At 40.6% G+C, this 17,671-nt stretch overlaps 2 protein-coding genes across 3 annotated transcripts in view; one reads left to right on the forward strand and one right to left on the reverse strand.

Annotated features, from left to right (window-relative positions):
• Positions 1-8,063, forward strand: part of GYS2 (glycogen synthase 2) — a 42,427-nt gene extending 34,364 nt beyond the window's left edge. For both annotated transcript variants that reach the window (XM_038154827.1, XM_038154828.1), the window contains 5 exons: positions 150-276; positions 1,556-1,651; positions 3,473-3,636; positions 4,780-4,860; positions 6,467-8,063. In XM_038154827.1, coding sequence (XP_038010755.1) covers positions 150-276; positions 1,556-1,651; positions 3,473-3,636; positions 4,780-4,860; positions 6,467-6,688 — 690 coding nt within the window. In that variant the 3' untranslated portion in view covers positions 6,689-8,063. The remainder of the gene's footprint in view (positions 1-149; positions 277-1,555; positions 1,652-3,472; positions 3,637-4,779; positions 4,861-6,466) is intronic.
• A 1,258-nt stretch (positions 8,064-9,321) lies between these two features.
• On the reverse strand, positions 9,322-14,851 carry SPX (spexin hormone). Its single transcript, XM_038154384.1, has 6 exons — positions 14,831-14,851; positions 13,844-13,924; positions 13,653-13,710; positions 12,649-12,711; positions 11,925-12,008; positions 9,322-10,567 (listed from the first exon to the last, which is right to left on the reverse strand). Exons 1-6 carry the CDS (start codon positions 14,834-14,836, stop codon positions 10,509-10,511), a joined length of 351 nt encoding a protein of 116 aa, XP_038010312.1. The 5' UTR covers positions 14,837-14,851; the 3' UTR covers positions 9,322-10,508.
• Between the last annotated feature and the right edge of the window lie 2,820 nt (positions 14,852-17,671).

Genomic DNA, 17,671 nt, shown 5'->3' on the forward strand with positions numbered 1-17,671 from the left:
GGGGTAGATAACAGATGGATGGCCGAAGGAGGTGTTGTCCAGATACTTAGAAATAGACCAGGGTGAATAAAGGTGCCTAAGCTTATTGATAATTGAAATATATCAATGATGGTTTTCTTTCACCTCTAACATATGTTTTGAATATCCAGGTGATCCTACATCCAGAGTTTCTTTCTTCAACTAGCCCCTTGCTGCCCTTGGACTATGAGGAGTTTGTTAGAGGCTGCCACCTTGGTGTATTCCCATCATACTATGAACCCTGGGGCTACACTCCAGGTAGGAATTTTGTACCCTTAACTAGTGTGGAAAGATGAACACCCATTCTGTTGATGCAGCCAGTTCCTTCTGAAGTGCTTCAAAAGCTCTTTAAACTCTGTTTCCTCTGCCATGCAAAGGTCTTACTGCTGGTAAAACTGTCCCTGCAGTGTACTCTTTCCTATACTAATGTGTAATATTTTGATTTTTTTATGGCTTTAGAACAAGAAATAAAAACTTAATTCTTGGTTGAAGGATTTTTTTAAAAAGGTGTGCAGGAATGTAAATATTAAAAAAAACGCAGGGCGAGAAATCTGATGCTGCCAACTGACATAGTTCAGTGGATTTAATTTGAGACAACAAGTTTGAGAGAATTATGTAATACCATAGCTAAGTTATTTAACAGACATACATGCAGTGGTAGTGAATCTTATTGAATTAACTGGAAATTTCTAAAAATGCAGAGAGCATATAGATTCTGACTTAAAATATTTTCTTTGTCAATATCCATTTGTGTCTCCCAGAAACAGAGACTGCTTTTTAAAGGTATATTTATAACTAGTTTATAGAAACCAGATTTATTGTCATATGAGTGAAGGCTATGTAGATGTCTTTGCACTTTTGTAGGACTAGAGTCTGCATGCTGGTTTAGGTTAGGCTTAGGCTCCCTGGCAAAAACTTTTTAAGGAGGGTAAGGAATTATCCTTACTCATGGCTGTGACAGAAAAAAAAACTACAAAAAAATCCATCCATTTTCTGATTTTATAAAACTAGCTCCACGTCTACTGTGAATGCAGTCCTGAGTTAATGAGAGGGTTTGTTGTTTGTTTTTTTATTTTGTTGGGGTTTTTTTCCTGCTATGGGGACCTGTTGGCAAACCATTGAAATCCAAAGTTTGAATATGCTCCTGCTCCTAAGAGATTCAATTTTGTAAAGAGTTGTGAACAACTAGTGAACACAAGTGTACATTAGGCTCCAATTTAAAATCCAAATAATCCTGACCATGTATTGGGGTTCTCTGTTTCAAAACTGCACTCCCAGAAAGTTTTCAGTTTAGCTGCTCTGAAACTCAAACATATGTTTGCAAACATGGGGTGAATTTTGGGTTTTAAAATTTATTTTTGTATTTTTTTCCCATAACCCACAACAAAACATTATTGTAGTTTTCACTTGACATTTTCAGAGCAGCTTTATTGTTATGGGACTTTCTGTCTGCCTGTTTTGTGGTTTTTTTTCTCTTAAGGTGAAACCATTGCAGGTGTATTGTCCTGAAACCCTTTTTACCTGTTTCTTTCTGCAGCTGAGTGTACTGTGATGGGCATTCCCAGTGTAACCACAAACCTCTCTGGATTCGGCTGTTTCATGCAGGAACATGTTGCTGACCCAGAAGCTTATGGTAAAAACTTTAACAGCACATCAAAATATCACCTCTGAATTAGGAAAGCAAAAAGCACAGCAACTATGCTGTTACTCCTCAAATTCGTGTTTCTCTAAGACAAGGAAATGCATTAGGGGAATACATTCAGAGCTCTGAATATCTTGTTAAGTTGGATGAGTGATTTCAGCTTTCATATTTATCCAAACCCTTTCCGGGTTGTTTTTTTTTTTTTTTGCTCTCCCTTTAACCTTTTGTTTGCTGTATTCTTCCAAATTCATCACTGCTCATATCAGACTAGAGTCTCCCAGCATTTCCCTTTAGTGCCTCTGGTTATAACACTTTGAGCCTTCCAAGGAAGCAGGGAAAGTCTGCTTCTCTTAATAGTCTGGGATTCGAGACCAGTGACATGATCCTCCCCAAACAAATGTTAAATTACCATGTACACTTTAAAAAAAAAAAAAAAAAGCCATGGAAATACAAGGAATCTACTTCAAATAGTGATCTGCTCAGGAAGGTTTACAACTGGTTCATAATTGGAGTGCCACTGCCTGGTATGTGTCAGGATGATTCTGCTTCTTGAGTCATCCTCTGCCTCAGTAGCTCCTCTTTTAGGGTTGATTGTCCCTGTTTTCCAACTGGTGCAGTTGTCACTAAAGCTGTGGCCTCCCCAAGGTACAGAGCAAGGCACAGCCCTCCCTGTCTTTTCCTCCCTGCTTAGCCAGGGCTGAATGGTTGCCCCATCTCTGGAAGTGTCCAAGGCCAGGCTGGATATAGCTCTGAGCAACCTGGGACAGTGGCAGGTGTCCCTGCCCATGGCAGGGGTTGGAACTTGATGATGTTTAAGGTCCTTTCCAACCCGAGCCATTCTGTAATTCTGTGGTTCTGTGAATAATGACTATATTCCCAAACTAGGGAAGTACGTGGGTTTGTTTCCACAGTCAGGCAGTGGGTTTGTTTCCACAGTCAGGCAGTGACAGCCCCAGACTGGTGCCACCTCTGCCTGACCTAGAGGCAAGGGTTAGAGCCAGCTACAAAATCTAGACACACCTGCCTGGGTGAACATGTCTTTGAGACCCTTCAGAGAGACCACAAAACACAGGTCATGTGCTCTTCTCTGCCAAAACATAGATGTGAGTTGTCATAAATTACTGCGCTGGTCCCAGGCACTTCATTAAGGTAGTTTTGCATCTCTCATGTCCATTAAGAGAGCTGCAAGGTCTGGCACCCTCTTCTTCCCAACACTCTGGTTTAAAGAAGGTGGCAAAAATTATTCTCAACAATGTAAAGGCAAAGTTTACCTCTGCCCTCTCTCTGCCAGAATTGTCTGTTGAATGATGTATGTGAGTTAGCCGTCTCTATGGAAACACTTTTATTTCCACAGAAAACACAGCCTCTCTCCTACAGCCTGATTCTGGCCATCCACACTTGTGAATTCTACAGCAAGCTAGGAAAGCACTAGATTGATTATGTTTTCTTTAAGAAGTCGGTATTTTTAAAATTATGGGAGATAAAAATGATGTGTCTTTATCCAGAACCTCGAACCTTTTTGGACATAGTTTCACAGCAACAACAAAGCCTCTGAGTTTTGAGGAACTTGCTGAATTTCAGCCTGAAAAGTAGAAAAAAATTAAAGTTTTTTAAAAAATAGTATATTTCTCTGCATCTCTCCATTTCTTCAGAATGGTAACAAATGTTCCAGTTGTAGCTGCCTTTTAACATTAAAAAGAATATACTGCATGTAACATTTGTAAGGCTACATGACAGAAGGTAGATTGGAGGTGTATGAGGTCAGATCCCATCTTCAGTCCCACTCACCTCAGCCTTTCTTGTGTCCCTCAGGGATCTACATTGTGGACAGGAGGTTCCGCTCACCGGATGAGTCGTGCAACCAGCTGACACAGTTCCTGTATGGGTTCTGCCAGCAGAACCGGCGTCAGAGGATCATCCAGAGGAACCGCACTGAGCGCCTCTCGGACCTCCTGGACTGGAAGTACCTGGGCAGGGTGTGTGATAAAGAGGCATTAAAAATTCCAGGCTCATAGGCCTGGCCAGAGCCTTCAGCACGGTGCTGCAGTGCGAGGACACAGCTCTGTGCTGAAATTCCCCTCTCCAAGGGGCTAAAGGCAGAGCCTGCACATTTCAGTGTAATCCTTCCATGCTCCAGTGGCAGGAGAGACCGAATAGGTCAGAGCAGAATCCAGTCACACCACTGAGCTCTTGCTGGTGCTAAACATAATGTAAAAATCTGTTGGCAACACCTACACTAAGGAGGATTCGTGTTCCAAAGTCATCTGGACACTTTCAAAAATCCTTCCCATCCTTCATAAATTGTTGCTGGGCTCTGTGGCTCCTCAACACTCCTTAACTACCTCTGTACTTTAAATGCAAAGTTGTGTTTTTAATTTGACACAGAAAGCATTACAGCCCCACCTATTAGGAAGGCAGTAACGAAGTATTGTTCTCCATTCTTCAGGACTAAAGAAGTGGATGTACATATATGAGTTTTGTAACTATTTTGGACCTTTTCCTGCTCTGATACCTGTGTGTGAACCTTAGTATTCATATGGTTCCCAACACTACATAAGTTATAATCAGCTATTTTTTCCATGCATGTCCTGCAAACTCAGGAATACAGTGGATCTAAAAATATTTTTGCCAAATTCTTAAATACCAGGCATCAGTGAACTCATAAATGTTAACTTCTCTGTCACTGTTACACATGCTTCAGTGCAGTCCAAAGTGACTTTGAATGAGCCTAAAACTTATGTGCAATACATATGCACACTTAAAAATGTAAATGTTCCTTGTTTAAAAAAACCCAATTCTTTCCTGAGGGATGAAGAATACCTGTCACTTAATAGGAACTACACTGACCAAAACAAGTCCTAGTTTCCATTTTAATACATCTTACAGACACCTTATTAATCTTCTGTTCCAGACTTCTTTGGTGTGAATCTATCATGAATGGCTCATCACTTCACAGTACAAGCAGTGATATCAGGTGGATTCTGCTTATCTGAAAACACGTTTAGCCTTTGTTCAGCACCATCTTTTAGAAGATAACTAATTTTATGTTCCTTTTCCCCCCTTGCTTAAATCTACCCAAGATTTCTATGATTTGTAATGGCTTCTCTGTTTTGTTGCAGTATTACATGCATGCCAGACACTTGGCCCTCAGCAGAACATTCCCAGATAAATTTGAGATGGAACCAAGTGCTCCACCAAAGGTAAAGTCTGCTTTTGGAGATGAGTTCATTTTACCTGCTTTACAAGGAGAAGAGAGGAAGAGTGCGAGGGAGAAGAGAGTTAGCAAGTTTGGGTTTAACTAAACAGAATTCGGAACTCCTAATTAAAAGCTTAACAAGTTAGAGACCCAGTCTCCAGTCGGGATTATGATGTTTTGGGCTGGGAGAGAGTCAATTTTCCTCACAGTACCTGGGCTGTGTTTTGGATTTGTGCTGAAAGCAGTGCTGATAACACAGGGATGGTTTAGTTCTTGCTGATCAGGGCTTGCACTGAGCCAAGAACATTTCTGCTCCTCACCCACCCTGTCAGCGAGGGACTGGGTGTGCACAGGGAGTTGCGAGGGGACACAGCCAGAACAGCTGACCCTAACTGGCCAAAGGGACATTCCAGACCTTATGGCACCATGCTCAGTATATAAAGCTGGGGGAAGAAGGAGGAAAGAGGGATGTTCAGAGTGTCCATTTGTCTTTTCAAGTCACTGCTACCTGTGATGAGGCCCTGCTCTTCTGGGGATGGCTGAACACCTCCTTGCTCATGGGAAATAGGGAATGATTTCCTGGATTTGCTTTGCTTTTGTGCACAGCTTTTGCTTTCCCTACTAAACTGTCTTAATCTAACCCATGAGCTTTCCCACTTTCCCTCTTTTGATTCCCTCCTTGGCCTCTCCAGGAGGGAGTGAGCTGAGGCTGTGTGGGCCTGAGTTGCTGACTGGGGTTAAACCACAACTTAACTGGTATCAGATCCAAACACAGGGGTTACCTGGTGTGACACAGGAACGGGTCTTCAGATGATTTAGACTGAGCTGGATAGGACCATGACACTTTGGACCAGCTGAGGAACTGGCCCTTGAAATTCCTCTTGGAAGAGTGGCCAGCTTCTCATTTTTGCTTCTGCTAAATGCCATGGAGATGTTCTGTACCAACCAAATAGAGGGGAGTTGGGAAAGGATGTTCTAGGGAAAGCAAGGCAAGGTATTGCCTTCTTCTGAACATGGTATGTTGGCTGGAGCTGCAAGGGGTCACTTAAAAGGCACACCTTCAAACAGTTCTTGCCTAGTCCAGATTAGCACCAATTTGAGAAGAGAGGCTGGTCAGAACAATGTTACTTGAAACCAAACCTCAAAGAGCAACTCTTTTTAAACATTTTTTTTTGGAAGAAGAGAGGGGGTTCAGACCAAAACCCCTTGCTGGTTTTGCAGATGCTGATATTATAACTAGAAAACTGTGTTGAATGTTCAGATTGAAACCTGAATTTCAGTAAGCATATTCTGACTACAGAGTACAGAAGGATTTTGTCCTATGCTGATTGTTTTAAGGCTCAGTAAAGATAGCCATGTTTTGCAAAAAGCAGTGCTGGAAGGGCAGGATGTTGTTTATGGCACAGGGTAAACATCTCTGTCATATAAGTGTGCACTTACTGGCAGAGGAGGACTGAGGGGATCTGGATTGAGGGAAGCTTAATTTTAGATTGCAGGGCAGGTCTAGCTTACATCTGACCACTGGCTTCCTCTGAAGTGATGATAAATTGCTGTATAAAACCAATCAAGGAACTCAGTTGACACATTCAACTTGCTTTTGTCTCTGCCAGACGGAAGGTTTCAGATTCCCCAGACCTTCATCGGTGCCGCCATCACCCTCTGCCTCTCAGCATTCCAGCCCTCACCACAGTGAAGCTGAGGATGAAGATGAGGATGAGAGATACGACGAGGATGAGGAAGCTGAAAGGGATAGGCAGAACATCAAGTCCCCCTTTTCCCTTGGAGCCTTGCCACAAGGAAAAAAGAAGCAGCATGGGGAATACAGGAACTGAACTCGTTGCTCTCACCCTGGCATTGCTTCCCATCCACTCAACAGTTTCTCCTGTAGGCTTGGCAAGCTTTTGTTAAGGACAGTGTGATGTAATTAGGGGAACCTTAAATGTTACTTGAGCTACACTTTTGGAAAGCCTAATATTATTTCACCTTGAAAGTAGTTTAAATGACAATTTTTCTGTGCTCCTTTGAGGTAGAAGAGATTTTTCAGGCTTAATAAAACTAGAGAATGAGACAATCCCCTCAGGAGCTTATACAAACTGCAGATTTTCCTTTGTCTGTGGAATCATCTGTATTAATCATAGTCTAGACAAATAGCTACATTTTGGGTATCCCAAAGGAATTTCTGCTTCATTTATGTTTCCCCTTTTCCCCTCCTAAACTAACATGAACTTTAAACCAGAGCTCAAAAAATTAGAGGGAAAAAAAAGTGTTACAATGGAGAAATATTGAAAGAGTTTAAAAAGATACACTGAAAAGAAAATGGTCTTTCTTCTTCCTGATGCTGTTTATTGTAAGCTTACGTAACAATTTTTAACAGCACACAGAAGTGTCTTAATCCAGCAGTAAAACGTACTTCCTGTGGAACAGTATAAAGTCTTATGCAGTGGACATTTGAATTTTAGAAACAAATTAAGTCATCTTTGTGACGTCATTTAGACCAACAATAAACAGCAGACCATTTATTTTCTGATTCCTTTGGTATGTCTCTTTTATTTTCATCTTGTTGTAGATTCTAAGTTTGTTAACAATCTGGTTTGGGAGGAAATTAATGTAACTTGGCTAAAGGGAATGACAAAATTTCCTTGAGTGGCACCTTCCCCTGCAGACAAGAAGCCACAGACCGATGTGACAGCATTAAGGATCAGTAATTTCCATTAGTCCATGTTTTCTATTTCACTTCTTCTAGAAGAGACCTAATCCTAACAAATAATGCTAAAAAACTTTAAGATGTAATTTTGAAAAGCACTTGAGACTTCAAAGTTCTTGGGGAGTAACTGATCCTCATAACAAGAACTAAACATTTCATTTGCCTTAGAAAACTTTTAGAAGTATTTCAGCTCCTGGAGATGCCTGAACAGGCTCTTCAGAAGCACCTTGTCATGAAGAGGTTAGAGATCAATATCTTGTTTTTCAAGTTTGTGCATCAAAAATTTCTCATGCTTCTCAAGAGAAGACATTTCCAGAACTTTATTCAGCCTGTCTTTCAGCAGGTAGGACAATGTAAGCTTTGGAGGTATTTAGCTTTCCTGTCAATTGCAGGGGGAGCCTAGATGTCCAACTTCGGTTAGGCTTCTACCTTTCAAACACTTAACCAATGCTTGATGACATGGTTCTGACTATAGGCCACTTAGAATAAAAGTGACAATGTGCCTATTTGTCTTTTTTACCACCTAAAATCAGTTTTAAATCTGGACTTTTATTCTTGAGCTGATTCAGATACTAGAAAGAATATTCTCAGAAGCCAAGTTCCAGTTTTTATGGTAAAAACTTATTTGGAATTAAAAGGAGTCACTATTTCTTTAGCCATTTAAAAGGTAATTAAACACTGAATAATTTTTCATATAAAACTGGTAAAAGCAAAGATACTGCAAGTCTTTTCCTTTACACAGTTTACTATGTGGAGAACAACTGCATTTTGTGTTTCTTCCACAAAGTGCTCCTCATCAGAGTTCCCTTACAGAGTCAAAAGATGTAATGGCTGAGAGTCCCCAAGAAAGAACATATAAAGGGCATATTGATTGAAAGTTGATGTTTTCATAAATAAATATTTGTTGCTTGTATTTCAAAGCTCTGCTGTAGAGCAGGAAGGCTGTGTGTGTTTCAGCACACTCACGTGCTTTGAGCAGCCACCTGGTGTTAGAAAGTGCTCAGCTTTGGGATAGGACTGATCTGAATTCTCAGATTCAGGTCCTGCAGTGGCCAAAGCAACCTCTGCCCCACACCTTGGCCTTGTGTTAGCTGTGCCTTGATTCCAGGATTAACCATTAGTAACAAGGCAATTTATCTACAGCAAAATACTTCTGTATGTTGAATTTATAGCATTGAAGGAACAGCTTCTCATTCAGCCACAGCAACAGATTGCCTAAATTAAATGCCACACATTCCCAACACCTGACAAACTTGGTAGCAGCTATCTGTTACATAAGGTATTGTCTTCCAGATGGAAATCACTGGGGTTTCACAAACGGCTCACCAGCAAGGCAGAAGGTCTATTCTGTTTCATGATATTTGTGAAGAATTGTTTAAGCTTGAGACTTTAAATCAGGAACACACACACAAAAATCAGCTGGGAATAGGGTGGGTACAGTTTCTGTATCACTGGGACAGGCAGAGGCATATAAATTTCAAGACACTGATAAACCAAAGGATGTATAACCCCCCTACTTTTCACTTTTCTAGTGGAAGATGTCCCAGCTCATGTCAGGGCATTTGGAACTGGATGATCTTTTAGGTCCCTTCCAAACTAGGTCATTCTAGGATTATGTTCTCTGATTCCATGCTACTTTTTGTCTGAGCACTCACTGATGATCCTGTAAAACATGCTGGAAAATCACTTAGATGCACCTGAGATATTCCAAATAAGCTGGAAACAAAGGGCAGCTAAATTAATGAAAGGATTCAGGTGGATACCACTAGTCTTGAGGTGAAGTTCATCATGAATGTTCTGTCATACAACAAACACTGCCATTGGAAGATATATTAGTGCTTAAAAATGAACAAAACAGGATGCTGCTTTCACCAGTTCCTCCATGAAGTGATACATGTTATAAACAATGACTGAAAGTGCCTCAAACCCCATGAAACAAATTAATTCCTCTGTTCCTTCAGCTGTGTTTCTTTGTGTTGAGGTAAAGTAGCATCATAGTTAGTGTGAGTTAATCAGCAGTATAATGTGAATGATCAGGGAAATTTTAAAAGATGAAGAGCATGACTAGAAGGTTAAAAAAATAAAACAGTTACTTGGACACAGAAATCATGTGGCTACTCTTTAATTACATCAGAACTACAGAGGGCTTTCCAGTAAGACCGAACTACATAAATAATACATCCTTATCTGCACAGAATGATAATTAACAGATTTATGCATAATTCCAGTTCTGCAGCTCAGAAAAAAAGAACAAAAAAGTAGAATCACAATGCAGTTGTTAATGAGGCCCTGATAATGCAAGACCTGTCCCCAGACTGTCTTTATGTGCTGGGACTTGCTCAATAGGATTGTTCAGAGTATTTCTGCAGGAGTGGACTGGGGCAATAAGTGCTGCTGCCTGTTCTCTGTGCTGACTGATACCTGCTAAATAAAAATTAAAAAAAAAAAGAAAACAAACAAACAAAAAAGAATCACCAGTTTTGCAGTCACAGATAGCTGGAATGTTTTTATATCTCACTGAATTTATTGACTATCAGCAGCCTACAGGGCCACCAGTGAAGTGGTAATGGAATCTGTCTTTATCAGAGTCGAAACAGCTTCACTATTCAGCTGAATGGAAGGTGGTAAAAGGTTTCCCAATGACAATTGAAAAATTTTTTAATGAAGTTGTCCAAAAAGACAGTTTTAATTATCTTTTCAGGTGAGACGGTGCTATGTATTTTAAATTTCAGATGGGACATACAAAATGCTCTAAAGAAAGCAGGAACTTTATAGATGCTTTCCTTTTCTGAACTAGTACCTTTTAATCCCTTTGCATTCAAAATTTTGCAATGTGAAAACACCTCACCCTTTGGGAGCTTCAGCGAGAATGGATGAAACACTTTACTTACACAAGTTAGGCTTTCAGGTTCAAAGCTGTACAAATGTTAAAGACATTTTAAATAATTTCACCAGTTTAATAGACTGTTTGTCAAGTAGCCAGGGTGTTCACTGTTTTCTTCTTCCACTGTAAGACAAGACACAATGGGGAGAAATAAGTTGTAGATGAAGGAAGGTTCAGCCAGCCAAAGTTTTCAGCTTTCAGACATGCCTTAGGCACAGATTCAGTGCAGTGTGACCGCTCAGCTAAGAGAGGCAGCATCTCTGAAAACAATCATGTCTTCACTAATTTTTAAATGTAGGAATTTTTCTGTTTGCTGAAGAAGAAAACTTCAAACTGTTTCCAGAGGCGTAAGTTAGCACATGGCAAAAAAAAATTCATGCTGAAAAAAATAATGGATTTGTTCTTCATTTGTGCATTGCCCTCAGTCAAATCTAAAATCAGCTGATCTGAAAGTGCATGGCTTACCCAGGTTTGACTGGTTATTTCCTACCACAGAGATGGAAATGTTATTCCACCTAGTTTTTTTCAAACAAGCTGCCAGTTCGGCTTATCTCTCTCAGATGTTTCATGCTTTTTTATCTGTTGCTGTCCATCTCCCCTGCTACAGCAACAACGGGCAGGAAAATACCACTAAAATTTGGAAAAATCCACCTTCAGAGGATTTTGTGGGCATGCAAATGACACATTCACTGATTTAACTTTTAAAGTGCTCATATATTTTGTCCAAAGCATTATTCTCCTTTTTAATTCTGTCTTTTTCTCTCTCCAAAATGCCACTGGTTTTTGGTGGGGCTTTTTTGTTGTTTTTTGCTTTGTTTGTTTTGGTTTAGTTTGGTTTTTAATTTGTTTGGTTTGGGTTTTTTGTTTGTTCGTGGGGTTTTTTGTTTTGGTTTGGTTTGTTGTTGTTGTTGGTTTTGGTTTTTTTTTTTTTAGAGTTCTGAGGGAAGAGAGGGCTGAGCACAGAGCCTCATCTCCATTTCAAAAAAAAAAAAATCTGTGGTAGCTGAAGAGGTGAGAGATTTAAGGATGGAGGACATGGAGAGCAAAGGTTTAGGGTCTCAGCCCTGTAGCCTGGTGATGTGAAACTAACAGCTCCTCTCCTGGGGCTCTTATGGATTCTTTTAAATCTTTGCCCCAAATCCAGTGGACGAATAAAATTTTCACAAGCAAGCAATATACTACAGAAAAAGTTACCCCAGGAAATATTTTGGGTTGAAAAATCAATTGTAGAATAGCCATTCCCTTGAATCCAAACCAGTAAAACATCCGAAAAGAAAATTAAAAGCAGAACATACAAATATTTACCTGCTATCATTATGTGGCTCATGTTGTAATCTGTGTAAATGTGCACTCCAAAACAGAGCTCTCTGTTGAACAATATCTCAGTTCAAAACAGACCTTCTAGATTAATTTGTTACTAAATTAAATACTAAAAAAAACCACTTTAAAAAAGTCAGAGTAAGACAAAACATGCATTTACCTTCTTGTGCTTTCTGTAAGGAAGTAAGGAACAGTGCAGCAGCTTCAGAAAGGGATAAAGGATTTGTGTTATGGCTGCGTGTTTCTAGAATGAAAAAATAAGAGATGCATGGTTTGTTAGTGTCTTATGGCATTTCTTTACTTTGTTCTTTGCTTTTTTATTATTTCTATAACAAGAGACTCAAAGACAAGAAAATATTGTCTTCGTCATTCTATAGCATTGTCTGCTCAAAACCAGCCTGATAATTAACATGACACATTAGCAATCTTTTTTAAAGGGAGGTAATTTCAAAGTCCCTCAGAAGGTAAAAAGAACATTTTCCTTTTTTGTAAGTTCCTAACTTTTTTACAACATCCTGTTCCCTCCAGAAACATTGCCTGGTGTGGATTGATGACATCTGCTTCTGTTATTTGTTGCTTCAGTACAATTAATAGCTTGATTTGATTCTTTTTTCCAATGTAAAAAGAAAGTCAAAAGCACTGATGAAAATCCCACTTAGCAGCCAGGTCAGTCTGGAAATTATGTAAATGAAATCACACAGGTGCACCAGAGAGGAAAGTCAGTCTTTGTCATGTGCTGGTTGGAATGAAGGGACTAAAAAAAGGGGGTTTAGTTGTTTCCTTGGCTGTGATTCCAGGAAAACAAATCCCCTTCCATTTCCAGGGATTTCTCCCATAAGCTGGGGAGGTGGATGGGCTCCACACCCCTGTGGTGATGGACTCACCAAGCTGCACTCTGTCAGACAGGTCCTTCCTCTGGCTCTCATCTGCAATGAAGCGACGTCCCTCTATAAAAGCAGTGAGACAAGGGTGAAAACAACCCCCAAACTTCCTGTAATTCCTACTTCATAATCCCTAAAGGACTATTTTCAATTTTGTCTTTAGTCAAGAGCCTTCAATCTCTTTGCTGGACTATGAAGTACTGGGCTTTAAATTGTATTTTTATTTAAAAAAACAAAACAAAACAAAAAAACCCCAAAAAAACCAAAACAAAAAAAACCAAAAACAAAAAACAAACCACAAAAAAACCCCATCCCAAATCCCAAACTAACAAAATAAAATCACACTGCTTCCTGTGCATCAAGAAGAATGATAAAAAGCTCACTATGGAAGTAACACAATGCATTATTCAGTTGGAAGAATTTTTTTAAAAGAACAAAAAGGTCAAAATCTTTGCTTTTATTAATAGAAATAATTGCATTAATGTCACAGGAACTTTCAGTTATATTTACAGTTGTTTGGAGCTTATATTTATTTTATGTTGCAATTATTTATATTGTCTCCCTTTTTTATTTCTCTCAGGATTATGACCTTCTTTTTTTCTCTAATTTACAGGGAGCTTTTTTTCTTCCGCTCTTAATACCTGCCCTCCCTGGTATCTTTTAATTTTAAATCAATAATTCAGAATACAATTTTTCATATTAATATTTCTGTTATATTTTATGATTTGGATCAAAGGACAACATCTCTAACTAAGTACAGAATCTGAGAATATTCTGAGTGGGAAGGACCCACAAGGACCATTGAGTCCAGCTGGGGATGTGAATGGCCTGGGATCAAAGCTTTGGCCATGACATAATTAGCACCATGCAATTAGCACATCCTCCCTGCAAGCCTGAAAACTTTTACCCCCACAGCATCCTCAGGACCTCCTGCTTGTGTGGAACCAAGGAATAATCCAGGGGTGGGGAAAATTATCTCCTCAAAATGGAAAGAGCTCAGGACTTACGTGCACCCTTCAAATACAGCATGGCCTGAGGAGTCCAGTTTCTTCTTTGGAAATGATCCTTTATGCCAAAAAAAAAAAAAATTTAAAAAAAGAGGGAAAATTTACATGTCAGCATTCCATGCCATTACTAATTAGTGCAAATACTTAATGGCACCAAGCTCTGAGCTTCATGAGCTCCAGCCTGAGCTCACCTGAGGGGCACTCCAGGAGAAGACGACAAAGGACGCTGCCAGGAACAGTGCCAGGGCAGATGCTGTGGGTTTATGCAGCCCCTGTGCACAACAGAGAACCACAAGGTGCAGGAAGAGTCTTTCACATCTTCACATCCTCCCAACTTCACATCTAAATGTGAGGGTGCCCCCAGCTGCTGCCTTGTCCCTGTCTTGCTGCCAAACCTCCTCTTGCTCAGGGGTGTTTCAGTGCATGCTGATCTGATCAGAGGATTAATCTTAAATTGAACTTTATTGTTTTTACTCAAATCCATCCCATCCTGGTAAGGGCTGCCATCAAGACGAGTACCTTTGTGACCCTACTTACAAGGACATCAGATCCTCCAGAAATGAGAATAATGTACAAACTAATGGATAAAGATGGTATAAAATCTACCTTGATTTTACCAAACCATAGACAACAAGCAAATGTAGGGGGCTTGTATTTCCAAACCAACAAACAAACAAACCAAGAGACAAAATCTCTACTTCCTCAGGTTAAAAAATAAAGGAAAAAAATGTTTTACATCTAGCATCCTATCAATATCAACCATGATTAAAACAAGTCACAAGACAGGTTTTTTTGATTCTTGGAGTTTGTTCACTGATGCAATGCATGCAAATGGAAGCATTGAGCATGAATCCTCTGTGCACAAGTTGCACCTCTGCTCATTCACACAGACCATGTTGTTATTCATGTATTGGTAACAGTGATGGGCAACAGAAAATCTAACTGTATGTTTCACAGTGGTTCATTTCATCCTGGATTTGAGAGGTTGTGCTATTGGTGTATTTTTAATGCAGTTGTTTAAAATACATATAATATATCTATGTGTGTATTTCTTTCAGGTTATTTTTAAGGAAAATTTCTTAAGCCCCCCTGCAGTTCCTAAATATTGCACTCACATGAAAAAGAACACATTAATTGCAAAGTAAATGTTTGCTACAGACCAAGAAATTCTCACTTACCTTCATACTTATCTCGGTGACAAACCTTCAGTCTTCTTTCCTTGGGATGATGTGTCACAAGATCTCCTTCCTACATGGCCAGGGGTCCCTTTTTAAATCTTCAGAGTGGAGATGCCCTCCCCTTCTGTGGCAAGGCGGAGGAGTCTGAAGGGATCTCTTGTCAGCCCTGTAGATGGAGAAGCAGAAGGTGTGATGACTCCTGAGGGAAACCTGCAGCCTTGCAGGAAGTCCTTATTGAAATGATTGAAAGATGGATGCACTTGGAGATGCACCCCATTAAACAGGTGAACACCTCCTGAATACATCAGCATCAGCACTGTGTGTTTGCAACGCATTACCTTCCTGCTGGATGATCAATAATCACAGCCAGAGTGGGTATTAATATGGATGGTGAGAGTTTACCCAGGATAATCTACAATATATCAGATCAGCATCTATAGTGGGAGCTGGGAAAAGCTGGTAAATTACTCACCAGCATCAAGAAAAAAGTGACTTACCCAGGTCACTTGCTTGAAGTTATTCCTTGCATATATTCAGAGCATGTAGTCTGTGGTTTGATTCTCTAATGATCTTTTGCATCTAGTTTTCTTACACACAAGTAAAAGTACAAAGCTCAACAACAGCAACAACAAAAAAGACCAAAAATACCCAATAAATTCTGAACTCCTAATAGTCAGAAACACTCTTCTGTCCCATGGATTGACTGGAGTAAAAGTCCAGATCATGGGCTTGAATAGGTTAAACAGTGGAGCAGTGAACAGAAAAAAGGCAGTGATCAGGGAAGTAATTTCCATGAGCTACTTCTGGGTGATTGTTGGGCTCATTGCAGCCATGGAGAGTTGGTTTGGTCCTCAGGCAAAGAGTTAATGAAACTTGATGCCTGGCCTTGCTTGCTCTGTAGCCAGGGTTTTCATCTCTCCTCCTGTACTTTTTTCCTTTGTAAACTTGATGGAAGCAGAAGGAGAAGCAAAGCAAACAGGGAGGTAGAAATTTGCTCATTGGAAGATTGGCCAATGGAAAGTTTACTGCAGCAGCTTCACAAACAGGGCCAGCCCAAGGTGTGACAAAAATCCAGGTTAGGCCATGCATGTGGCAAACACCAGCTCATGGATGTGGAGTTCAAGGAGGAGTGTGCAGACAGACACCGCTGCTGCTCACTGTGAGCACCCCCCTGCCATTGTGTGTCTGTGGACACTGCTCCAAAGCACATTATTAAGTGAAGGTGCAATTGCTGTCTAGCTTTTGGGGGGTATCTCTCATGCCACACAGAATTGCTCACTGAACATACAGAATTGCCATCAGCTGCAGCTTGTGCTGGTGTAGAGGCAAGAAACCAAAGAGAAGCTCAGGTTTTGGTCTCAAGCAGCTCCCATGGCTGGGAGCTGCTGTTACCCTTTTTAAAAGGCTGTGCTCTGATGCATCCTAGCAGAAGGGATTCCACTTGCATCTACTGTGAAGTTTCTTTTCCCTGCTCTTTTCCCTGTGCTCTGAGAGATCAGAGACATTGCTTGATGATGCTTAACCCTTAGCCTTAGAAGGGGGCTGTACATTTCATCCAGGAGACATTTAACATGCAGAGGCTCAGAAAAGGTAAAACTACTCCCCTGTTGCCTTCTGGAGTGACTTCAGATCTTCCTGTTATGCACAGACCATGGGGCTGGAATCAAAACATTCAGCTGAGCCTGTGAAAATTACCCCCCTGCCTTTGGGATTGGCAGTGTGAAGTATGATCTCTTCAGGATGGTTCTCCTCCTGGTTAGGAAATGTGTCTGGCACTGAAAAGAAACCAAAGAAACCCAGCTTTTCTTGCCACTGGAATGAGACGGGGGGGGGGGGGGGGGGGGGGGGGGGGGCGGGTAAGAAACCAGCTCAGCCCCTCCCGTTGCAACTGTGGAGAAGAGGAGGAGAATGGGAGGCATGGAGAAAGATGTAAAGATGTTACCACACTGTAGGAAAACAGCTTCAGTTTTTCTTGTGACCATTTGGCAAAATCTGAGTAACTCTGGTGTTGCTGGAGTCTCAGCCTCTCTTCCAAACCTGGCTGTATTCTGAGTCCCATGGGAATCCTTGTAGAGATCTGGGCTTGTTTGAAGCTGGGCAGCAGCAGGAAGCTGAACTGAGCAGATCAAAATCTGACCTGCCCTGTTATGGGGACAGGTGACCACCAGTTCAAGAACAAAAGCAGGATCTTGACAGCATCATCTTAAATTAAATGGTTTTACTGCTGTACCATCAGATGCCTCAGTGCCACCATGGTGTCTAAGAGTCAGGAATTTAGTCACAAGCTGTAGCAAGAGACAGTTGACCTTGACCTTTCACATCAGGTGAAATGAAACCAATCTCAAATTGCATTTCCATAATGGTTTGGGGCTTTGGGATTTTTTTAATGGTTTTTATTTTCCCCTTAAATTGTCTGTGCCTTTATGACTTATGGTTCTAAATCCATTTATTTTTATTATGACCAGTGACTCTAGGTTGCTTTGGTTCTCAAACAAAAGTGCATTTCAGAACCTTCTCCTTGGAAATCTGTAAGGAGTCTGCAAGCAGAACAAAGAACTCCAGGTTTGTCAGTTCTACTTCAGGGATCAAAATTTAAGAGAATCGGCTTCTCCCTTCAAAGGTTTTTCTTACCATGATTCTATGAAAAGGTGACCATCTCACCCTTCCCAGAAATCCAATCACTTCTAGGATGGTGTATGGGACACAGTTTATTTGTAAACAGGGACAGGAGGCAATGTCTTGGGAAGGCAATGCAGATACTGAGAGTGTTTGCATTCACAAAAGAACTGTGGCACATGTGAGTTCGTACTCTTGAAAAACGAAGCAGCCTATAATTGGGTT

The sequence above is a fragment of the Motacilla alba genome, chromosome 1A (assembly GCF_015832195.1).
Source record: "Motacilla alba alba isolate MOTALB_02 chromosome 1A, Motacilla_alba_V1.0_pri, whole genome shotgun sequence".
Classification (NCBI taxonomy): domain Eukaryota; kingdom Metazoa; phylum Chordata; class Aves; order Passeriformes; family Motacillidae; genus Motacilla; species Motacilla alba.

Bases quoted from the DNA above. Each gene is read 5' to 3' on its own strand.
- SPX (XM_038154384.1), bottom strand. The intron at 12,712-13,652 runs GTAAGTCCTGAG...CTGCTTTTATAG, and splicing joins GCTGTATTTGAAGGGTGCAC to AGGGACGTCGCTTCATTGCA. The intron at 12,009-12,648 runs GTGAGTCCATCA...TTTTCATTCTAG, and splicing joins GTCTGACAGAGTGCAGCTTG to AAACACGCAGCCATAACACA.